General features: G+C 47.7%; 2 protein-coding genes across 6 annotated transcripts in view; both read right to left on the reverse strand.

Annotated features, from left to right (window-relative positions):
• Window positions 1-20,460, reverse strand: part of iqsec3a (IQ motif and Sec7 domain ArfGEF 3a) — a 36,068-nt gene extending 15,608 nt beyond the window's left edge. For 4 of the 5 annotated variants that reach the window (XM_019883151.1, XM_019883148.1, XM_019883149.1 and 1 more), the window contains exons 1-4: window positions 19,752-20,460; window positions 12,969-13,049; window positions 6,277-6,793; window positions 2,087-3,240 (exon numbers count right to left, since the gene is read on the reverse strand). In XM_019883151.1, the coding sequence (XP_019738710.1) occupies window positions 2,087-3,240; window positions 6,277-6,793; window positions 12,969-13,049; window positions 19,752-20,323 (2,324 nt within the window). In that variant the 5' untranslated portion in view covers window positions 20,324-20,460. Of the gene's footprint in view, window positions 1-2,086; window positions 3,241-6,276; window positions 6,794-12,968; window positions 13,050-14,976; window positions 15,015-19,751 lie in introns of those variants that run through there. The other variant, XM_019883152.1, reaches the window with a different exon arrangement.
• Window positions 20,461-22,481: 2,021 nt separating this feature from the next.
• Window positions 22,482-24,413, reverse strand: LOC109523783 (troponin I, slow skeletal muscle-like). Its single transcript, XM_019883190.1, has 7 exons — window positions 24,279-24,413; window positions 23,977-24,015; window positions 23,547-23,588; window positions 23,351-23,482; window positions 23,198-23,287; window positions 22,823-23,005; window positions 22,482-22,748 (listed from the first exon to the last, which is right to left on the reverse strand). Exons 2-7 carry the CDS (start codon window positions 24,013-24,015, stop codon window positions 22,647-22,649), a joined length of 588 nt encoding a protein of 195 aa, XP_019738749.1. The 5' UTR covers window positions 24,279-24,413; the 3' UTR covers window positions 22,482-22,646.

Consider the following 24,413-nt stretch of genomic DNA (forward strand, 5'->3'; position numbering starts at 1 on the left):
ACACACACACACACACACACGCTTGGGGAAAAAAAAAATACAAAATGGTATCCTCTCTTGCTGGCTATTTTGTTCATTCGCGTTGATTCACGTGCTTTAAATGTACAGCGCATGATATTGACTGAAAGCCAACAGCGGCACTCTGCAAAGCACTCCGTGCGTTATGATCATCTGATGGCGAGTCATCGCGATGTTTTTTGGCGTTGCCCACTCAGATGGTGAATCAGCACAGCTTGAGTGGAGGGGAAAGGTCAATTAAAGGAGCAGTGGATGTCGCACGGGAAGCGCAATTTGTCACCCCAACGTCAGCCTCCTACTAGCAGCCTCTTCATCGCCCTTGACAATCCCCCGCCTTTCCGCCGCCATTGTCAGTGCATCAATGCTCAACGTTGTCTGCCTCTCTATCTTTTTGTCTGCCTCCATCTCATACGTGCAAAACTTTTTTTTCTGCTTTGAAGCAGAGAGCAAGATATCAAGTCACAAAAGCGCCATCTTGTCCTGTGTTCGAGTGTCATTTCTAATGGAAGAATTGATCAAATGCTAACGTGCTAACAGCTGGTACACCAACAGACAAAAATACTCGAGGACTGACCGCACAAATGCCCTGAGTGAGCTGAATGGTTTGCTAGACGACTTTTACTCGAATGAAAATTGCTCAGATGCTAAACCTCTAGCATGAGCAACGGCTGCCATTTTGGTGGAATTAAGTCACCTCAAGTTTCAAAGTGTTGAAAATGTTTTTAGAACAATCATGACTTCATAATGACTCAGTGATATACATTTTGGAGAAGCCAGTGTTGTCCCCCATAAATAGCACTTAAAATGTTAATATTCTGAAGTGTGTAAACCTTTTGATATTGATGACACTCCTCCTGCCTCCTCCCGCATCCTCTTGTTCCGAGCGTCACGCTCGCGAAGCACAAGTTAATCGGCTTTACGGTCGGCTTTTTATTGCCTCTTCCAGATTTGTGTGAGGAGTCTTAATTGGGGCAATATCGCTGTGAAATCTTGTCGGCGGCTCCCGGAGGATCCATCTCGACAAGGAGCTTTTGACAGACATGTTGCCGTGACAACACCACAGCCCATGATGGGGGGGGGGGACATTAACGACATTTCGAGCCGGAGGTGATGAGCCACGTGTCGCCGAAGGAGTTTCAAATGACATCCTGAATTGCACAGCGATGATCGCTAATGACCACTTGAGCTTCTTGCATACGGTTTGCGGATTGACCTCTAATTTAATCCGATTTGATTTGTGAGACAACCAATATGACCGTTAACGTATTTTAATGGGGTCCCACTCATCAATATTTACTGTACATTTATAGACATACTTTTTTTTTTCTGCAACATTTTTTGTAAGAGGGAAGACTGCACTGGTGTTTAGTAGTAAACTAGATCGATTTTTGCTACAGTCGAATTGCAAGACGTACCTAATGAAGTGGCCAGTCAGAGCAATGCCATGTTACGCAACTAACTTCACTGCCTCCGGTCCAACGGAGCGTGACACGTTTCATGCGGGCGCCTTCCGCCGCCTTCAGCCCCCCTTGCACTCTTGTCGCCATGGCAACACCCCATCTCCCAGGTCTATCGTTGGCACGCGAGAAACCACTTTGGTCTCGTCCGTCACGAGTCTTCACGTCCGGCCGCCTGCTGCCTTCTTCCCCTTTCAGTCTTCGATGTGAAATGAAACGGACAGCAGACACTTTAAGGGACTTCTAAGAACGATTGCATGACCCTAATCCGCGCCGCATTCCCATCCGTGCAAGGGCTTGAGCTCTTTTAGAAGTGGGATAGCTCTCTGACTAAGAATCATGAAGCAGTGGTTACCAGGGGAGAGTGAAGTATTCAAAACCTGCACTTAACTCAAAGTGACTCTTTTTTCTCCCATGTTTTTTACTCATTAGCACACCAAAATTTTCAATCGCCGTTGACATTCCCTCTCTCGATTGACGTCTTGATTGATGTCGCTTTGTCATCCGTGAAGACTGACAAAAGTTATGAGCCTATTTTGACCAAGTATGGCGCAAAATGTACACATATCGTTTTCGGTTTCAATTTCAGACGGCTGAAAAGTCTTACTCACACATTGAAGAGGTTGAGGCCAATGCGGTAGAGGCGTTTCCGCATGACGTCGGTGGACAGCGTAGGAGACTTGCAGCTGGCGGGATTCTCGCACTGGTAGCGCGGCAGGCTAAGGATCATGGCCTGCAGAGCCTCTTTGGAGGAGGCCTCCGAAGTGGAGCGGACCTCCGTGGACGCGCTGCTGCTGCTCATCTGCTCCGAGCTGTTGTCGGCCGTCTCGGAGCCGCTACGATCGAGCGGCTCGGACACAGGTGGCGGAGGTTTAGGGGGCTCAGGGGGAGGCGGCGCCATCACCGTCGCCTCCTGCTGGGAAGCCATTTTGTCCAAGGGGGTTGAGGGTGGTAGGTCCTCCCCGCTGAGCTCTTCCTCACTGGGAGGGGGAGCGGGGAACTCCACATCCTGATCATATAAGTCGATTTCTGGGGGAGTCGGGTGCTCTTGAGGGGGTGGAGGGGGATCAATAGGCTCAGCGGACGGGGGAGCTGGTGGTTCTTCAGGCGGGATAGACTGAGGAGTGGAGTTCGTTGCGATGGCTGCGGCTTCCTCTTGCTGGGCGCAGTTGCCCAGGGTGACAGACTCCATGACGGAAGACGAAACGCGGAAGTTCTGGCTGTCGATCTGGACCGTCACGTCCCGGAAGGCCATCATGAGCTTGCTGGCGCTTTTGGACAGGTCGCTGGGGTCCAACGGGACTTGATGATTGGACGACTCTCCGACGACGCACCCGTCTCCTCCGCCCGCTGCCGCACTGAACTGATAAGTGCCGCCTTCTTGTAGCGAGCACATGGTCTTCAGACTCCAGTTGCTGAGCGCGTCGTCGATGGACTTTGCCAGGGACTGGACTTGCTCGGTGAAGGAGTCCTCCAGGTCGGTCAGGCTGCCGCCCACCGTGGCGGGCAACGACGGCGACCGCACCAGAGGGATGCCCGCCAAGTTGCAGCCTTCTGCCAGGGCCCGTTCAGCCGAGAAACCCTCGGTGTTCTGCACGCGCACCTTGCGCAGGGAAATGCGGCGTGGCAGGCGGCTCTCTAGCAGGGAGTTGCGGATCTTCTCAAAGTTCTTGCTGAGCTGGTACTGGCGGAAGGCGGTCTGGATCTTACAGGCGGCGCGGCGGGAAATGAGGTGGCCTCCGTATTTGTGCTCTAGCATTTCGATCTGGAAAGAAGGAGAGAGAGGAGATAAATGAATGACTGATAAAACAGAGGACAGGTCGTACGCGTCAAGCTATCGTGGTGTCCTGCAAGTGAGGCCGAACGGGGACCGCGACGATGAACATCCTTACTCTGATGTTATCGAGTCTCGGTGGGGCATTGAGGGTGAATATCAAGAAAGAAAAAGGTCAGGATGAATGGAGCTGAACAGGAAAAGGGAAGGACACCCTGTGGATGGGGTACATGAATGGGGAAATGGAGAAGTCGCAGTTGAGTCGGACTGATCTCCACCCAACAGTTTGCTTAGGCCTCACGGAAAAACAAACGCGCAGCCGTCTCACAGCTCATTTCCTCCGCAAACACAACTCATAATCTCCGTCAAGTCCGCAGAGAGGTCCTTTAAATGGGTCTGAAAGCGAACGCGCCCGTTAATCTCGCCTGTGAAAGATGGCTGGACGTCTGTGGGAAACCGATAGACGTCACGTCGCCGCGCCGTTGTCTGGCGGACGCTCAAACACTTGAAGGAACCCCCCCCTCCCTTTCTTCGCCGGAACAATCAAGGCCTGTGTATCTCTGGAAACACCCGAGTGCGAGCTCTTATCTTGGCAAGTCACATTGTGCGTAGCACATCTTTTGAGTCCTCCCCCCCTCCCAATCCTGCCCTTGTTAAGACTTAATGGACGGTGATTCGTGTACTTCTGTTGCTGCGCCAAACCTCATTAGAGCTACAAGTGGAGGACGTGGCGGCGCGCCGAGATAACCGCATTCAAGATACTTTTCCGCTGCGTACAACAGAAGGAACGTGTCATTCGGGAGACAGAAATGCTGATGGTGTGACAGATTGGACTCGAAATTACTCTTCCCCTTTGAACCCTTTCAGGGTCAGCGGTTACGACAGTGGACATCTTATCATGTTGTGAGATTACAGGGTGCGTGAAAGGGTTCATTCATTGAGAGAGGCTCGAGTCGTCTTTAACCGCGGTGATACTTGAATGAAGTCGTCGGGCATCAAAATGCGGCAACCCAAAGTTTTTTTGTTTTATTTGTAAAAGCTCCCTTAAGCACCTCTGGAGAGGTGCCCGTGACTCAAGAAAATATTAAAAGTCTTCGGAGGTGCCCTTGACGGAATAAAATATTGTTTTTAAATGTGCCTCAACGTAAGATAGGTCAGGGATTCTGGAGAAAACATTTGAGGACGCGCACTGCTCTCTTTGTCCCTGTCTGACACGCTCGGAATTACAGCCACCGGGAAGGTAGCAAAGAGGATTAAAACTAGCCCGGCATTTAGACTCGGCAAATTAAGACTATTCCGCCAGACGACGAAATGACACGTGAACAGCGCAGCGGGGACAACGTAGGACGAGATGACGGGTAGGAAAGCCCCTCCCCGTCGGTAGCGAGCAGTCACTTGGGAGTCCTGATCACTTCACCAAGCGCTGATGGAGAGAGATTAATCTGCAGATCGCCGTTGCCGCCGGCCGGCCTCGCTCAATCGATTTTGAAGGGGCGGATTGAACCCAGCGCGGTAAACTAAGCTATAAGGGGGAAGTAAACACCGCATTTTCAACAGGGTACATATACGGAGGGGGGATAAAAGGAACACGTGAATATTTTCAAAAGACTTCAAAGCCACTTGGGGGGAAGATAATTGCAAGAAAAGCGAGGTTGGGGGAAGTTCACGATGATGATGGACCATTTAAAGCTCGAGTCCTTCCATGCATCGCAACTCGTTAGGACTTATCCGGGCGCCAGGTGTGACGGGCGGCGTGATGAATAAAGCGACTTCGTTTTCAAGTGTTTCGAGTCCAACCGGAGGTCAAGCCGTGTTAACAAAACAACCAAAACACTGGGCTATGAATCATCGCTCCCGAGTACTGGGTGTTACGACACACACAAGACGGACCGCCGAACCGAGCGCGCATCCGGGGTCATTAGCTTGCGCTCGTGCAAATGACTCAAAGCGGAGAAAACAGCTGCGTGATTAACGAGCTGATTACGCAACGGCAAGAAGTGGGACGCGACACCACATCGTGCCAAGCCGAGACGATAATTACAACAGCTGACGTTATTGTTTTGCCGATGAATCTTTGGCAACGATGAGGGGCAGTAACTACTTCGGAAAACAGAGTGTCATGGCTAAAAAGAATGCGATATGTTTAGTTTTCAACATCAACCTGTCACGCTGTGCCTTTGCCAAGCAAGGATGCCTTCCAAAGAACTTGACCTGTGACCCCATTGGATATTTACTGCCTCTTTACTTTTGTTTCGGATCCACATGGCTGAGGCATCATCTTAAACGCGTTTACGCAAAGTACACACAAACTGCATCATAATCAGGTATCGCCCCCGCACTTCTAATTCGTCCAACATTGATTGGAGGACGCATCCATTCCGCGCATGCTTCTCTCCACGGACAGGAAGTCGATGGAAGCAATTTACATCTCTCTTGTCGTGACGACGGCGCAAAAAAAACCCCAAAAGGCAAGCGTTCTACTCCGGAAACAGGAAGTTGCCTCGGAGCAAAAGTAAGATGTAAAGCAGGCAACTACTTTCTAATTCTATTTCCTTACCTGCATGGAGATCTCCGGAGATGCTGGGTTAGTCGACGGACGTAAAACAATACAAGGCAAACGACTGATGAGGGTCCGGGAAATGGAGATGAGACGATTGGATGACAGCGTGAATGGAAAGACAAGACGGCATGAGCGGCAGCGCGCGCTTGCACGTGTATTCATATTTTCAGAGACATTCATCAGTACAGTGCAAGATGGGGAGACAATCATGAGATCCCGACGCGGCAGGGAGCAGACTATAGAATTTCCATCCTTCTGAAAAAAAATATCCATTAAAGCATTCAACATCGTAGTGGGGGAAAAAAAAAAAAAAAAGGATGATGGGGATCCATGCTGGTGATGATGATGATGATGATGATGTTGAAGCAGAAACAATTTGGCCAGTCCACTGGCGCCAAAAGAACAGAAAAACCTCCGGGGTTCTACACACGCACCAGGTTATAGCCCCATCCCAAGCACACCCCTACCTGCTTGTTTTTGAGGTCAAGCGAGAGCTCATAGTCGGAGGTGGCCGAGTGCGAGCCGGCCCCGTTGCGTTGCACCCTCAGGGGCGACGCCGTGTGGTGGAGGCTGGCTCTCCTCGCCGTGCTGCTCCCTTTTGCTCCTTCACCTTCCTCCTCCTCCTCCTTCTCTTCCTTCTCCTGCGCTTCTTCTTCTTCTACTTCGGCCTCTTCCTGGGCATCCTCGACATCCTGCTTTCCCTTCGCTTCCTCCTCATCCGTCCCTTTTTGCTCCACGGTTTCCCGCGCCTCCTCCTCGGCCGGGGAATCAAATTGAGCTTCGGGCTCGGGTTCGGCTTCCGTCTGGGGCACAGGTCCGGGTTCGGTTTCAGGCGGGGGCTGCGTCTGCGCCTGGCTCGGGTCGCGCTCGGGTGCTGGCGGCGCCTCTTGTTGGGGCTGCGGTTGTGACGGGGCCTCACTCTGCAGCTCCCCCTCTCCTCCCTTCCCATCCTCCCCCAATGACGGGTCTGGAGAAAGGTCATCGCTGCAGAAAGGAGGAGAAAAGGCAGAGTGAGGTGGCTTGCCGCATCCGCCATGACCTCTTCTCTCTCTCTCTCTCTCTCTCCTGGGATGCAAGTGGCAAGATGAGGGGCCCTGTCATTTTTTTTTTAAATTATTTTGACTGTGCTTGACAGACAAGAGACAACGTGGAGGAAAGGACGCAGCTGTAAAAAAAGCCCACAAGGTTGGCGCACGAAAAGTTGGATGGAAAAGAAATAGAGCAGCAACATCTTCAGGAAAAAAGAAAGGTGAAACTGACAGGCAGTTGAGACACGCACACACAAAATTACAAACCAGGACGGGCATGCTCAACTTTAGAAGTCTTGTAGAAATTAAAAAAAGTACAACCTAACGTTGATCCCAGACAATACGGTTGTTTGAACACGAACGCTATATTGTGCGTACTCATTTTTTTTCAGTGCTTTCCACCTGACCTCCTTGCTGGATTTGGCGCCCAAATCGCCCCGCAAAAGGGAAACTCACGCTGAAATGTCACTATTTTGACACAGCGCAGTTGCCAGAACACGACTCCCACGGATTGCTCTGAGTGCTGCCGGCCTGCTGGCACATCACGACGCAAGATGGCGGGCGACCTGCCGGCGACACGCTCGTCGGCCAACGCCGAACCTTTGGACGACACCTCGTTTGGATGAGTCGAAATGTGCCCGTCTGGCAGAAACCCATCCGCTTCCCTCATTCTCGGTGTCAGCGCACATGGCGGAGCTTTAGCTCGCGCAGGAAAGTATCTGTAATGGGCTGGAGCGGGGATCCTTCGAAAATAGACGTACGTGGGATGAATAATGGAGAGTGAAATAAAGTGGCTTCTTCGCTCAGCCGCAGGTGAGCAAAAAATAGACACGGTGGAGTTGGGCGGGATCCAAAGAAGTCTTTTTGAAAGGGTAGCCTGCTATATGTCGACTTGCTGTCTTTTCCAAATGAAGCCATGCCGTTTTCTAAGTGGCTTGTTATGCGAGAGAGAAACTTCTAATGACATAATGCTGTTCCAGGCAACACCTCTCGGCTTCTTTTTCTTTCTTGCTTAGATTTCAATTTCCTTCAATTTTCTTTTTCACTTGGTTGGCTGCTCCTGTATTAGTTTATGTGTTGTGAATATTGCCGCCGTGACAACCTCATTTTCCTCAGGGAATAAATAAAATCTTTAAAAAAAAATAATAATAAAGGCCGGTCAGATGGGCCCAGCGTGAAAGGGGCGAAATGAATCACAGAGCGTGCAAACTGAAAGCGGCCGCAGCGAGATGCGCCACATGTGTGCTTATTTACACGCCTCGGCTGGAAAGTCAGCACGAGCGTTCGCTTTGCCCGGCCCCGTATTCTCTTTACGGGCGCTGTCAAGCCGCCCGTCGTCCATCCTTCACGTCCGCCGCTCGGAAGGAAGATTTAGCGCCTCCGCGTGTCGGAGCGAGCCGATGAGGGCGAAGACGGACGAGCGCGCTGGCCTCTGTGCGCCTGACTTGCAATACAATCGCCTTTGATCCGAGACGTGAATTGGGTTTATTTTGAAGCTGCGTCTTGTCGCTTGGGACTAAATCTCTTCTCCCATCCCCCATCGTATGTACAGTATCTCCTGCCCCTCGCTGCGAATGACTCATGCAGAGTGGAAGCTTCTGCATTCATAAGCATCTCTTTGCTCGTACGCTCAGAGATGGCGACGTACTTGCCCGGCCGGCCTCGACTCCGTTTGAAGCGCCAAGAACGGGAAGGTCGGCGCGCCGACAATCGTCGCGTCGCATCTGTTCGCACAATCGACGAGGGGGAGAAAACCAGGCCGGGAAAACATTCCATCGGACCGCAGTAAAACGTACTCATAGACTCCGATAGGAAAGTAGTCCTTGTTCCACTCTCTCTCTGGTATTGTATTATCACTTTGCTTTGAAACAAGACACGGAACCGAAGGTAGCGGGGTGGCGGCAGTCGCAGAAGGCAAATGATAAATGTGTGCGACAATGACCTCTACCGAAGGCACTTCTAGGAAATAAGCCACCAAGTTTTTGTCTTACTTCATCTGTGCGTCTTCTCAAAGACCTTATCGTGCCTCGAGCGTACACGAGGGTAAACATTTTTTTTCCCTTCGCAGCATCAATTCCGGCGATGAGTCACCTAACCTGCTGTCGACCTCTCTTGTTTTTGTAAAAAAAAAAAAAAAAGCCACGCACACACTGCGTTCCCGAAAAGCCAACACTGTAGGTCATCGGATTTTTAGAACGAGAAAAACGGTAACCCAGAGCGCGAAAATCAGCAGCGGCCATCTCGTGCGATGAATCATTAAAAACGATGGCTCCGTGACGGAGACGCTGATCAATAACTCGCTCGGGCGACCTCGTAAATAACACTCTTTAGCCAAGTAGCCGTAAAAAAATAAGAGTGAATCTGTGTTTTAAGATTTAATCTATAGCCGGCAAAAGACTGGGGAGGTTCCTAATCTGTGTACATATTTCTCCCTGTTGTCGAGTAAAACGCCAGAAAGCGCAGCTGTGTACGCGCACCAGCTGGTAGAAATAAGATTTATTCGGGCACCAGGAAGCTCGCGCTTTTTGTTTTGTTTGCGCACCTGCGTACGCCGTCACCCCCCCCCACCGTCTTGGAGCTCGGTATTCCCATCTTGCAAGTTAAAGCTCCCGGCTAACGCGTGCTTCAACAGTGGTTGCATGGGGACGGCTCCAACAAACAAGCATGTGGCCCCCTACCCACATTGCGTTCGCTTTGGTCCTATTAATATTCATTTTCATTCTTTTTACATTTTCCCCTCCCACTGCGGCTCTTCTTCCCTGGCGTCCGTAACAGATAATTCGGGATGACAGGATGAGCCAAAGCCGAGGCGACACCTGGAGTGACAGAGTGATGCTGCAAGCATGACTCAGCACAGGGAAAAAAAAAAAAAACGCGCTGCGGTTAGGCACTTGGTGTCAAAAGCGTGACACGGCCCAAAAAAAAAAATCAACGAAAAAAATAAAAAGGACGCTGGCTGCTTTTTTTTTTAAACCCTTTCGGGGACAGCGGTAACTGCAGTGGACAGCGTACCACGTTATCAGGTTACAGGGTGCATGTTCGTGTCGCTCAGGCGCTTTTTATTTATTTTGGGAAGAACAAGGACACAGAGCGTATTGCGCAGCACAATGTAAAGCTGTTGCTAATATTTTGTCCCCACTGACTAATCGGGTAGTGGGGAAAAAAAAACCTATGTATCGCATTATTACTGTGGTATCTGTGACTTCATGTGTATGGCTTTAGAAGGTGGGGCCTGGGCTGGTGAGTGACATGGGTGTCAGTGAATGAGAACGTAGAGTTGGCTGTTAACGTGCTGAGTGAATCAATGGGGAGTACCAAGGTGCTTACGATGTGTTTGTTTTACTCAATAAAAGGATTGAGGGCGCAGCAGGATACGGTCGAGCGGCGGTACGCCTCATTAAATAAACGAAAATCAATACGTTCTTTTGTGTTGGGGAACGTGGACTTGCAGTTGTGGTACACATTGTACTTTTATCTTCATCAAAGATTCGAGGCAGAGATTTTGCTCCTTTTGCAATCAAATTACTCCATTACTCATTGCAGCCCCATTTCTCTTCACTTCTGTGATCTCAACGGCACACTCCTCCTCCGACTCATTATAGCCGAATAACGCCTTGTCAGCGCTTGTTTTTTTTTCTCCCCGAACTACCATTTCAGGCCCGGCTGTAGCTTCAGACGACGTACGTATACTTTGGGGCTAAAAAGGACAACGTGAGGAATCACAAAGCTAAATGGGTAGAAGGCGTCTGATTTTCCTGCAAAAACAAACAAACAAAAAATCTTGTAAAGCCAAATAAGAAGCACCGAGAGATTGTATGGATCATTTGTACGTCATTAAAAAGGTCTCCTCTCTGCGACATTTTCAGGTTTTACCGCTCCGTCAACAGGCGAGGTCTCCAAATGCTCGGCTATTCAAAATGCGGGTGGTCACCTAATTGGCACCCTCAGAGCGCAGCAATTGTGGCTCTGCGGGCACTTGAAAAGAACAAAACTTTCTTTTGTGGTTGCTTTCTTCTCCCTCGCATGCACAAAACGTTCACCCTCGCACCCGGGGTATTGTACCGCGGCAGCGTCGCTGAGGCATTGACGGTGCCTGCGCAATTGTTCCGAGTACCCCCGAGAGACGAATAAGACGCCACGTAATGACACTGGCTTCGGCCGTAACTGTTGTCTATGCTGTGCGGCGTGCAGAGTATCATCCCAGAAGACAGTCAACGGGACTGATGTGTTTATTCTGCAGCCTGGCAGCACAAGGAAGAGCCCCTGAGCTGCATTTGGCTTTATTAAAGCATTTTTTTGCAAAGCTATTACAGCGGAGCCCGCACATGATAGTGTTTCCTATTCAACAGTGCTGGAGGGAGAATTGAAAGGATTAGCACGAGTGAGGGGGGAAATTTGCAGAATGTTTGTGACTGTACAATTTTTTAGAATACATAACATATAGGGAGACTTAAAAAAAATACAAATCAGACACAACATGGCACAATGTGTCCCAAATCGATTCTTGCTTTTTAATCTTGCAAACTATGAAAAAAATTGCTGTAAAGCGCGACACGAGTTGAGGCAGCAAAAAGGTTAAAACTGCTGATTCGGAGGCAGGGAAGATGCAGCGCACGCACGCGGGAGATGCTGCCGCAAAGTCATCAAAACGTTTCGCTTTTATGAAATCTCTTCTGTGTTCAAACCCACCGCCCCTCCTCCTTTTGGGGCTCACGTAACAAGGTGGAGATAAGCTGCGGAATGGAGAGGGAAGAGAAACCTTCAGATGTGATGAGCACCTTTCTGATGCCGGCGATGAAATGTGTGGGTTGGTCAAAGCGAGCCTCGGGCTGCTCATAAGCTGACTAATTAAGAGTGACTCAATGCTGAGGGTTTCAATACGAATTCAGGCCAACGCGGCTCCCTGAGGCCATTTTTAAACAGCTGACTGGACGAGCCCATGAGAAAGATGGCCACATCCTCACTCTTGATTGGCTGACGGAGGGTTGGGGAGAGGACCTTTTAGTTTTAATCAGCATTAAAATTCATTTTTTTCAAATTGTTCCCCGATCTTATTTGTATTGAATATTGAAGCCATGAATTGTGTGCGTGAAATAAGACTTCCTGATGACCGTTCGACAAGGATTTTGATTAAGACGTTTAAAAAAATAAAATAAAATCACAGCAACATTTCTGAACTTGGTGAACGTGTGACTATATCTGTGAGGGCGGAAAACACAGAAGAACATTTGAAAAGTACTTTATCTTCCCGGTATGTCAAGTATGTCACATCCACTGACGCACACAAAAGACAAGGAGCTACATTCTAACCACTGCCAAGCAAAAAAAGCATGCAACATTTTTTTTTCTGTGCCTCCACATGAACACAGATGCATTACATGTGCTCACCACCACTTTCCAGCATGAGACCCCGCCCTACAAACACACACACACAGCACACACATCAATGGCCACTCCCACCCCCCCACTGCACAAATATTATTTGTGGTGGTTGAAAAATAACAATAAATCGTACACTCAACGTGACCACAGTGGACAGACAAAAGGCCCGCATGGCATGAGCATGGACGCATCATGGACGAGATGAGGTGCGGCGCTTTGGGAGTGTGTGTGTGGGAGGGAGGAGCGAGTGGGAGCGAGTGGGGGGGTTGTGATGATGCGTGAAATCACGGACAACAAGGCGGAAATCAACAATAAAACAGCATTTGGAAGAAAGAGGGAGGGGGACAAGATATGATCATAAAACAACAACAACAAAAAAAGGACTTGGCCCGGGGAAAGTCCTGCTTTGAGGTGGTTTGCAAGTTTGATCTCGATAAGCGGTTCATATCGTTTCAGGGCGGATGCTTGTCATGATAAGCCAGCATTAGCCTACCGGCTAGCTCTGACAAGGCAGAGAAAAGGAGTTGGAAAAAAAAAAAAAAAAGCATTTTGGTGCAGCGGGGGCTCAATTGTGATCGATGCTTTTTGGACAGATGAATCACTCAGTTAAAAAAAAAATAAACAAACCACTTAAGCAGAGTACCCGGGGGTAGTTGTGTCATTTTCCAAACATGGCAACTAGTTGCGAGTACATCTAAGACACGGTTCATTTCTCCACGCGTGGTGCGAGGGCAACACAAGCGTCTTACCTGGGGACACAGGCGGACGAGGTCTCGCCCTCGGGAGCCTCCGGGGCCGGGCAGCAGAACTGATGGAGCACCGTTTGGTTGCTGGGTAAATAAAAGAGAGCAGAAACGAGGATTCAGACGAGGGAGACGGGACGGCGTCGCCATGGTGACAGACACAAAGACTTTCTGCTTTTCGCAGAGACGAGAAGAACAAAAGAGAATGAGCTACTGGGACGTTTTGTCTTATCCAAAGAAGATAAATAAAGGTTGTTGCCAGTGGTGGAATAGCAGCAACACCCTTCAATTTACAAACAGTCTAGACACTTTTCGGTTTGGGGATTATTGTGATACTTTGGACCGCCAGTCTTATCTTTGAGAAAATCTTTAGGTTCAACTTGAAGTTGACAACTTGGGCAAGAAATATACATTACATACACTAATTAATCTTACAAAGAAAATGCAAAGATGTGGCCTGGTCCGGTGAGTGACGTGGGTGTCAGAAAATGAGACTGTCATGCAGTAATTAGTACGTGTGGGATGGGGGGGGGGGAAATGAAACAAGTGATTCTTGTGAAGCTTCAAGGCAGAAATTTCAGTTACACATTTTCCCCCCAAATTATTTCAGTTATTCGATTCATCGTTTCAACCCTAAAATGCCACTTAAAGCATCTTTGCGATGGAAACATTTTGGTCCAAAGTTGTGTTTGAACGTTGGAGGATTTGCTGTACAACCTACAAAAGTATGCATTCTGTAAGTGTTTCATATTCTACACATTTGCATAACGTCTATATCTATGCAAAGACACATTTCCCTCTCTACACACACACACACACACACACACACACATGCTTGATCAATGCAGCCTTCCCAAGATTAAATTGAACTTGTGCGACCCCGCTTCCTGTCCCTCCTCGTTTCTCCTGCCGGCCAAAACTGGCTAATACCGCCTGGACAGAGAAACCTCAAAACTCAGTCATGTATTCAGAGGAGGAGAGAGGACGTGGGGGGTCTAATCTGAGCAGCTCGCTCCCACTGCGTTGCTTTAACCTCCCGTAACTAATGTGTTTCCGCGTGCCTCGCTGCTGTATCAATAGCCACCATTTTCTCCGCTCATGAGGCCCCTAAACGGTGACACAGCACACACACACACACACACACACACACACACACACACACAGAACAGAAAAAGCAGGGTGAGAATGACATTTAGTGCCATGTTTGTGTCAGTTCGACCTCTGAAAGGCAATTAGCGCGGTTGTTACACGTCATTCGCTTCTCAGATGTCAATTCCGCTGATGAGAATCTGGTTAAATAGTGCTGCCTAATGAATGAGGATGTGCCAAAAGGGAAAGGGAGAGAAATACATGGCGGTGGGGCAGGTATGTGTCGGGGGATTGCGCCAGGCCTTCCAAAGACATCTCTCAATTCATCCTAATAGCAACACACACACACACACACACACACACACACACACACACACACACACACACACAAATAGAGACATCTTAAAAAAGACTTGAAAGCTTTGCGTCAGTGCTTTGCTCTCAAGAGACTGAGTCTGATGGACAAAGAGCAAGCTTAAAAGCGCTAGAAATATGTGTCTTTTGTCCTTAAAAAAGAAAGAAAGAAAGAAAAGGGTTCAAGGTCGGCACAGTTATCCTAGACAGAGCACACGATTCTATTGAACTCTAAAATAGGAAATGCATTGTACAAAAATGATAGAGCTTGGTTTCAACTCATACTTTTTCGACTTTAGTTGTCTTATGGAACTAAAAAAAAAAAATAAGGGGGCGGTCACATAAAAATACTAAGGATTTGGCTCGCAGTTTAGCATTTTAATTGACGTTTTAATTAGCATTTCCGTTAGTCAGCGTCTTTAGCAGCTAGCCTACGAGTCGTGACGAATTATTCGATTAAACCACTATCCAATGTGGAAAAATATTGAATACAATTACATTAAACTTCAACCACAATAAAACAATAAACGTATGTTACAGGTTTTATAAATGCGAGACGAAGAGAAAATACCTGATACGGCGGATGTGAGCGCAGAGGCGCACTTCCGACTTCCGGGTTGCAAGGCAGACATTACAAATCTATCAATGCTCCTTAATTATAATTTTTAAAAATAATACACAATAATATTATTTAAAAAATAAGAAGCCAAAGTGACAAACATTGAAAATTAGCAAGCAGTTTATTTACAAATGTTTATTTTTATTTAAATCAAAGTCAAGTCAATTTACAAATATTTGTGATGACACAGGACGTTATCCCACTCATGTCAATTAAGCATTAGCAGCTAGCCTACTCTGTAAACAAATACACTCGTCAATAAACATGTGTGTAAAAGGCGAAAATATCTTTCATGCTCTTAAATGAAGTCAGAACAATGGTAAATTATGTTTGTTGCAAGATTTATTAGTCCTTTGTTTTATACTTGAAAATGCTTACATGAGGCATTACCAATCAAACCACGAACTATTCAGAATTTGAAACATTCCCCTTATCCCGAAAATTTAGATTCCTATTTAACAAAAAAAAGTATTTTAAAACATCTAATCATTTATTATTTTTTTATGAAGTTAAAAAAAATCGTAGCACATCATGTCATCACCCTCAACATCAAACAAGCATCCTCAGTCCAAATTTTTTACTCTCCTCAGCAACCCAACTCCCCTCTCACAGGAAAATAAAAACTTGAAAGACTTTTTCAAGAGCGAAGAGAAACAGAACTGACATTTAAAGAAAGCCAGAGCGTGGGGAGCTCGGGGAATGGACCAGACTACTTCTTGGAGTTCATTCGCCGTCCACGGACAGGCACTGATTTATTGCAGTGAAGTTTGGGGAATGCAATTCTTGCCCACTTGGGGATTATTTATCTGACTGTTGATTTTGAAGGATGGCTAACTCAGCCTATGTACTGTAGCCAAGGCAAAAGATCCTAAGGAGAGATAATGATCAGTCCAGCGAGCTAATTAGTTGCATCCTCTCTTTGTTTTTGGTCACGTTCAATCCAATTAAAACAAATCAATGTTGATGCATCAGAGGTTGATTAGACTCGACATGCCTGTTTTGCTTGCCTCTGTCGCCCTAGGAAGGCCCGAGGTAGACAGCAAAGAGCATAGCGCTCCTTGGTGGAGCTAACCATACCTGACCTTTCCTCGGGCCACTTGCGCCGCTATAACGCACAAACAATGTGTACATCTTAGCTACTGTAAAATTAGTCATTCTTTGCGGAAGATAAAGAACAGATGCCTGCAAGTATGTTTACATTGTCTGTCTACTAATGAAGGGTGTGGTTATGTGCATTCCCATTGTCAGGTCGATGAACTTTAAAAATTGCTGACTGCTCTGAATTTGAGCCGCGCAGCTTTGTAAAGAGAAAAATGAGTCATTTCTCTCTGAAGCATTCCGACGTTTCCCGGGCAAATCTCCTTCTCCGAGGATGAGGACGGCTTGCCAGCAGTTGTCTCCGCCGCTCGACTTCAATGTGTCAGTTGAGGAATTGCGATTGCATGTTTTCCTCAGTTAATTGGATGCAAAACAACGGAATTGTCCAAGGGATTTCCAACGCTAAGCTTCCAGGGAGTAAAATCTCCACGACAGATGGGAGGAGGTTGGGGGGGGGGGGGAGCTGTTTTCCCATCCAATTCAAGGATTGTTCCGGAGAAGGCACGCTTTTACCGATCCGGTGATCACTGTGAGTCACGCCGTTCTACGGGACGTTTCATTAATAGAGCTGGCCCGGGGATGTCTTGGCCCAACTTGCTCACATCCCGCCGGCGGCCTTTGTCCACACAGCTGAAAATGGAAGCAATTTCAAAGCACCCGCATGTGATAATGTGTGATTTGGATTCCAGCGGCGCTCAGTCACCCCGGTCATGACCAGCAGCCCTGATGTGATTCCCATTCCGTCCGAAGGGAGGAGGGAGGGGACCCTCAGATAAAAGCGCAGCTTTGCAGAAATGAACGTTTGACTTTTGGAGTGTTAATGCTGAGAAGGCAGAGATGGAGAGGATAGATTGGAACACTCCACACGCATCCCCGGACCCTTCCCATCTATCAGCTGGCAATCTATCTCAGTCCCCCTCCAACACCTCCGTACATGCTCGTGTTTTACGGGAAAAAAAGCAGAACACTATTGATTTTTACACACAACTTGCCTTCATTCCTTTGAGGCATGACGACGTCCAGGTCGCAAACAAACCGAGCAAAGTCATTTTATGTCATGATTGGAGGGCTGCGATTGGCTGATTGGGAAATTTGTGGCGCTTGAATAAACCAAGTATTTGTGTCTTTTATTCAGATAAACGGGTGATTTTTTTTTTTTTTTTTTTTGCAAAATGTACAACTTTTTTTTTGGGAGACAACATGACTTTTGGGGAACAATGTACATCTTTTTTCTCAAAAAAGGAAAACGAATAATTATTTGACACTCAGTCTTTTAAAATATCTTTACATTTCCTTTTTGATGTATTAAAATTTCCATTAAATATGTGCAAATCTTTTTTTCTCCATAATGTAAGATTTTATTTTTGGGGGCGGGGGGGGATTATCTGATGTCTTTAAAATCACAACTCTATTCTTGAAGTTAGAAAGCTGTTTTTTTGTTTTTCAGAGCAACTTGAGTCTTACAATATGTGTACATTTCCCTCCCCATTTTTTGCCATTAAATTTAAGATTTTGAGAAAATATTATCCAATAACATTGTGGATTTTATTTCACTGTATTTTTTGGTACTTGTTTTTTTTTTCAGAGTGGCCCCATAATACCACATCATACCAAAAGCGCCCATGAATATGACTGACACGCCGGTCTTGATCTAAAGTGACTCGGAACAAGAAGACCCGGCAGGATCCAGCAGCAGGAACTCAGCGGGGCCGCTCAGTATGCACGACGCGCTGTTGTTTTCGCCGTCTCTAATTGCCACGCATCTCTCCACTTTGGTCCTTGAGGGGACTGGCGAGGGAGCAGAGGCCTGCGAGATGACATGCTTGCAAGGAAACGGAGGCCTCGGGGGGAGGGAATAAAATGCCGGCTGGCAGGTGGCTCAGGTACGTTTGATGGATTTGGCATTGGAAGAACACACACTCCAAAAAAAAAGAGACTTTGACTTGTTTAATGCCCCCCCACCCCCACCCGGAGTTGAAGTTAACTGTTAAACTGAACATAAAATCACTTCCTGAGTCACTTTAGAGGTGAAACTCGTCTTTATTTGTCTCAACTATGCTGCCCTCTTGTGGCCAAATCAGCATGCCAGATAAACTTTTACAGTCTATATTCATATCACCATTATTTCCTTATTTTTGCTTATGAAGTACAATCATATTGAGCGCTATTTTCCGCACGGTCCCATTTTTTGTGGGGGGGGGGTTGATTTTTGAGGAGGCCGTAGTCCCTCGCGAGTTGCCTTCATCAAAGCGTGAGATGAGGAAGGTGTATGACGTGCACGAGCATTTCATTTTTCATTTACTGCCTGGCAAATAGATTACTCGCCCTCTCCTTTTTTTTTTTTTTTTTTTTTTAATCAAGAAAATGAGCAAGAAAATCAAGCAAATGAGCAAGAGAAAAAATAAATAAATCCCGGCGATGAGCCGATCCCGCACCGTCCTGAGGATTGATGTCAGGTTGAGGCGTCTGTCAAAAAAAATCCAATTCCTTTCCACCCAGGTTGCATCTGCGTGACACATCTGGGTGATCTTCTCCCAAACACAACCCCTCAAAGTCATCCCGGCTTCGGTTGCCGGAGTAACCTTGTTGTTTATATCCCGCTTGGCCCGTCAAATGTCACCCGGGCTCCTGTTGGTGCTCGCTTATGTGATGTCATCTAAAGTTCAACCACGATTACCTCGCTCGTCAACTCGCATCCGCGTCTCAGCCTTTGCTTCATTTCCCTCGCGATCCGCGACGGTACACGTTTGCGGAATCACGTCTTCGTGAATCAATCAGGATGATCAAACAATGCAGCCGAGGGGAGCAGATGGAGCTCGGCGGCCAAGCTGGTGACCTTGAGTGCACGGCGGCGGGCAAACAAGCTCTGACGTGGATTTGACGCCATACTCGTGCTTACCCTTGCCACGATTGCGTCCATGTACCAAAACAAAAATGCTGTTGTCACATTTTAACATTGATTTTAAATTGATTCAAAATTGACAGCAATCCATTTTTCCCAAAACAGGCTCTCTCAAAACTTTTGATCGCTCATGATTGTCCAAAAAAGATTTTCAATCTACAGGCGTCATAATGCTGCACGGCTCTCGCAGAGTGAGCAAGGGGCGGAGTTTTACAACACGTCTTTGTTCGAGTGTCCGTGACAGCGAATCGATTTGTTCTCGAGTTAGTTTTGACACTTTAAAAAGGGTCACAAAGTTACAAACGACGTGGGACCAGACCACAGGTAATGATTTGTCAGAAATATGAAACTGACCATATTTGGACGCACGGTTTGTGTCACCGATGACATGAAGGCCATACGTGATAATAATCTGACAAGAATGACGGATTATGAGTGTGAAAATGCTGAATCATGTGTGAAAAGGCACTTCGATTGCACTCATTTAGCTGCAATCAAGAAAAAAAAAATCCGGCCGTGGTCTTAAAAATCAATCGCCATTAAGCATTCATTGATTAAGCCGCGGACAGCCGGGCTGACCGACGCCACTGCACAGGTCGGACGTTTGGAACGAGGCTTTAACTTGTCATGTGGTGTTATTTATTTTTGAGTGCATTAGTTTGAGTTTGATAGGTCAAAGTGCGAAGGTCATTTGAAACTGTTCCTACAACGCTTGCATTGTACTCACTCCGCCTTCCTGGCCAGTCCCACAGAGCGGCACAGCGTGGTGGTGGGGGTCTGCGGGATCAGCGACTTGCAGCAGGGGCTCCTCTTCCCCTCCTCGGCCGTCTCCGGGCTGGCCTGTCCGGCTTGCGGGCTCGGTTGCGAGGCGGCGGGCACCAGCTGCAGATGCTGCGGGTGGTGGTGGTGGTGGTGGTGATGGTGCGGCGCCGGCGCGGGGGTCGCGGCGGGAGGAGCCGCAGGAGGAGGGGAGGAGGAACGCTGCTGCTGATGGTGATGCTGATGCTGGCCGCTCGCAGCCGGGGGGTGGTGCTGATGCGGGTGGGCGTGCGGCTGGGAGGCCGGCGGCTGCGGCTGAGGTTGGGGCGTCGGGTGGTGGTGGTGACGGTGCTGATGCTGCACGTACTGATGGGGGTCCCGCAGTTGTCGGTTCTCGCCGATCAGGTCCTCCACCTTGCGCTCCAGCTCGTCGATGCGCTGCCGCTGCGTCTGGATGAGGCTCTGCTGATTCTGCACGATGGTGGTGAGCTCCTTGAGGTACAGCACGGCTTTCATGGGGTTATCCAGCAGGCTCTCCATCACTGGCGGCGGGGGGGAGGTGCGGCCACGGTGCCGGCGCTCTCTTTCGGCTGCGTCGACGGAGGAGGAGGCAGATCCGGGAGACTGACGCTGGGATTGTGTCGTCTCGCTCTTTCTCGGATGGGCAAGGATGGTGGCGGGGTGGGGGGTGGGGGGTGGGAGTGTCGGCATCGGTGGAGTGAGGGGGAGTGGTCATGGGCGACCAATGACGTCACGGCGTAGGCGCGCAGGGGAAGAGTGGGGGAATCACCATTTTGACCCATTTCTGTTATTTCTGCATTTGCATGACCTGCTTGAATGCATTTCAATAACAATCATACACAGTATTAATCCCCGTGGAGCTTTCTTTTACATGCAAAACAAACGCTGAAGCATGTAAAAAAAAATGGACCAACTAATCCGGCATTTACAAAAAATATATATACATACTTAGCTCTACATGAGCAACATTAATATACAGTGGCGTATTTATTATTATTATAACATTAAAACTCCACTTAAATGTAGTATTTTTTACTACTTCAATAATAATTCAATTAAGATTGCACATATGAGTTGAATCAAATTTGAAACTGTTTCTAAAGATCACATTCAAATGTACTCATAAGTTAAATACAACCCACTGCATTTTTGCCAGTGATATTTTTTTCACTCACCACTAGAGGGAGCCAGCACAATTTTAGGCTGAGTCTAACAGGAGAGGGCCCACCCACAGAATTATTTGATAATTCAGACCGCAAAGCCAGTTTCGCTGAGCAACATGAAATTTGGTAGACTTGTCTATCATGAGGAGACCCATAAAAAAAAAAAAAATTAAAAAAAGCTCCACACCAGGGGAGGCTGCCATTTTGCTTTGAAGCAGTGCCCTTTCAAAATTGATCGACTGCTTCGAATTTTTAAACCATAATAGACAGATGGACGGTGCTAAAATGTCAAGAATTGGGATTTTCGTCATACCGTGTGGGCGGAGCGTGGCAGCAAAGTTTGAGGAGTCGCCGTCAAACCCGAATAAATCAGCTCCGCAAGGTCAGACCTTAAGCAAAGGGACTATTAATCACCGACTCCGATTACGGATGCCTTGCTGACACGGACTGGTTTTACACAAATCGTTGTTTGTCTTGGGCATAAAAAAAAAAAAAACAACAACAACAACAACATGAGTTACCAGGCTACTGCGATCACATTCAAAGGTCAAATTGAGTTGGGATTCATGCTTTCATGTCGCTCCTTGGCTCACAGAGACTCTTGTGATTTATGTATCGCACATTGGCCGTCGGCAGGCCATGGCCGACGGAATGGAGGATATCATAAATACTTTACGGAAGAAAAAAAAATCACCCTGCAGCCTAAGAGGGTATTTTGACAGAGCACGTGGCCGCCGCAAACACAACATTATCTGTACATAAACTGAGCCCGAGGCGTCCAGTCACGGGGGTTCTAATCAGCAGTTGCCCACCACCCCGCTTGCAGTATTGTCAGCCCCTTGCAACGGTGAATAGACGCTTTGTTTCTCATGAAAAGATGATAATCAAGAGTTTGATTTGTAGGCTACCTCTCAATTCAGACTCGCGTGGATCTCTGCTGCCATCTAGTGGCTCATTGAGAATAGCCTCGCTTTTGCCACGCTTGGCATGCGTCCGTCATCTCTGGATGAGCCTCCAGCACGGCACCATTTGTGTTTTGCACATCTGGAGCATTTGTTCTATGTGACAGCTGTACTTATTTATAGGAGAGACTGTCATGACCGGCTTAGCGAGGGGTAACACACAAGGGCAGACGGGACGCGAGCGTCCCCCCTCATCCATCCTTTTACGAGGAGATGCTGGGATGCTTCGTAAGCGGATATCCAAAGGCTACTGCCGATGTGGCCGTCATACTTGGGATGACGAAGGCTGTATGGACAAAAGCCAGCCAACCCGGTGAGCACGGAGATGGGGAAACATGCGTGTAATGTATGGTGCCTTCCAAAGACAAAGTCAGCGGCTAAAAATACGCAGCCCAGGTGCTCATCATCTGCGTCCGGGGCCTCACAGCAGAGAAAAATGCAGTTGATATAAAATATATATATATATATATATATATATATATATATTTGCTTTGAAATGTAAATGTGTGGCTCTTGGAAGGTTGCACATAAAACATGATGAACTCTCTTTCAAATGACAAAAAAAAAGAATTTATTTCCCTTTTAACTGGCCAATGAACAATACAAAAGGGAACCTGTGTCAAGTTGAAATTTCGTTGTGAGTTTAAAAAGTGTCCATCAAACATGAAGGCTAATTCCTACATTTTCCACCTCAGGACCCCATCTTGGGAATCATCCTCACTGGGCGGCGCCGCCGGTGTCAAACATCTTCTTGCGGCCCTCCATACCCGACATGGCTTCCACGTTCTTACGCCAGTCGCCCACTTCGCTCGTGAGCACCTGGACGGGGAAGAGGGAGATTCGTAATGTGAATGTGCGAGGGATCATTGGAGTGCGGGGGGGGGGGGGCATACCTTATCCTGTTTGACATCTTCCTTCTTGACCGACTTGAGGTTGGCGCGGAGGTCCATGGAGCCTTTGTGCTTGGAGCCCAGGAGGGCCCTCATCATCTCGTCGGCGGACACCCTCACCTTCCTCAGGGCGGGCTTTTTGAACTTGCCCCCCAGGTCCTGCACCTTCAGTTTCAGCTCACGGATCTATACGACAGTCAGTATAGTATAGTAATTCATAAAGTTGTTTGAACGCTGAGTCATAGATTTGTGTCAAGCTAATTTTTTCTGCCACTAGGTGGCATTAGCATTTCACGAAGCAATTCGTGGATTCCTGCCTATTTTATTCTTTGTAAATTACAACTAGACACCAGACCCGGAAAAAAAAATGAAACTCACGTCTATGTTGTGCTTGCCGACTTTGTATTCACAGTCGTATCTCTCCTCATCCACCACGTCGATCTTGGCGTGCAGCTGCTTGCACAGGTCCTGAGGAGGCGGGAACAATTTCAAGACGGTTCTTTGGGTCTTTTATCCCCCCCCCCGACGTACCTGAAGCTCGTCCAGCGACAACCCGGAGAGCTGCAGAGGAGGCAGCTTCTCCTCCAGGTAGCGCACTTTCTCCTCCTCTCGCTCCAGCCTCTCGTTCTCCAGATCCTCGCAAGCTCTCGTCAGGAGCAGCATCTGATTGGACGGAAGGGCACGTCAATCAAAAGGTCCCGATGTCGTCTTAAGGCAAAGGACTCACCTTTAAGGAGAGCTTGCGGGAAGCCGTGATCTTTGACTTCGGCTGTACAAAAATCATATATTGTCATAAACAAATATTAGTAATGATGCAAATTATGAAGAATAACATATACATCTAAAGAAACACTTGAACACTAGCGATTTGCTGTCAGTTTTACGTGCCCCTTTTTTGCTAACCAGCACTTCTAACAGCAGCCCATGTCATATATGGCCAAACCACACATGCTGAACTGCAAGTCGACTGGCATGTGAAAAGATAAAAAGTTGTATTAATAGGCTGTACGCTCATGTGGATGCTGATAACAACGGGGAGGGGGCTGTTAGGGCTGGGGGCAGATTAGCTCAAACAAGTAATTTGACGTATGTCCACAACAACGACGCCGTGTCCCCTTTTCCCTGAAATGGAGAATTAGCGGTGCGTGAATACTCACCTTATCCCACTTGGCATTGATTGCTGTTCTGCTCTGCATCTAAAAAAAAAAAACAATAACGGAATGAGGTATGAATAAGGATGGGGCAACCGTCATTACTTTGATTTGAAAGTGGAGTCGCAAACTAACATTAAATATATTTAACTGCACTCGAATGTTGACCTACCGCACATTGAATTTGGTTTTAGCATGTTAGTTTAAAAAATATATATGTTTGTATATCTCTGATATCCAGCATCAGTCATGCATAATTCACAAAATATTAACCACCACATCCCCTCCCAAAAAAATTGAGTCCTTACATTGAACAAGGGTGCCTCTGGAGTCCTCTCGGAGTTGAACGGCCCGGGACAGTGGACCCCCTCAGACAATGTGTGCCTTTATATGAGCCAGCGGACGGTGAGATAAAGCGTCTGGTCCAGTAAGAATGTGCTGGC

This window comes from Hippocampus comes, unplaced genomic scaffold (genome assembly GCF_001891065.2).
Source record: "Hippocampus comes isolate QL1 unplaced genomic scaffold, H_comes_QL1_v1.1 scaffold38, whole genome shotgun sequence".
In the NCBI taxonomy this organism is placed as follows: Eukaryota; Metazoa; Chordata; class Actinopteri; order Syngnathiformes; family Syngnathidae; genus Hippocampus; species Hippocampus comes.

What these genes read in the sequence shown, in the direction of transcription:
- LOC109523783 (XM_019883190.1), bottom strand. Translation starts at nt 24,015, where the DNA reads ATGCAGAGCAGAACAGCAATCAATGCCAAGTGGGATAAG. An exon ending in CCCGCAAGCTCTCCTTAAAG is followed by an intron (nt 23,483 to 23,546) that starts GTGAGTCCTTTG and finishes CCGTCCAATCAG; the next exon opens with ATGCTGCTCCTGACGAGAGC. An exon ending in TCGGCAAGCACAACATAGAC is followed by an intron (nt 23,006 to 23,197) that starts GTGAGTTTCATT and finishes ACTGTCGTATAG; the next exon opens with ATCCGTGAGCTGAAACTGAA.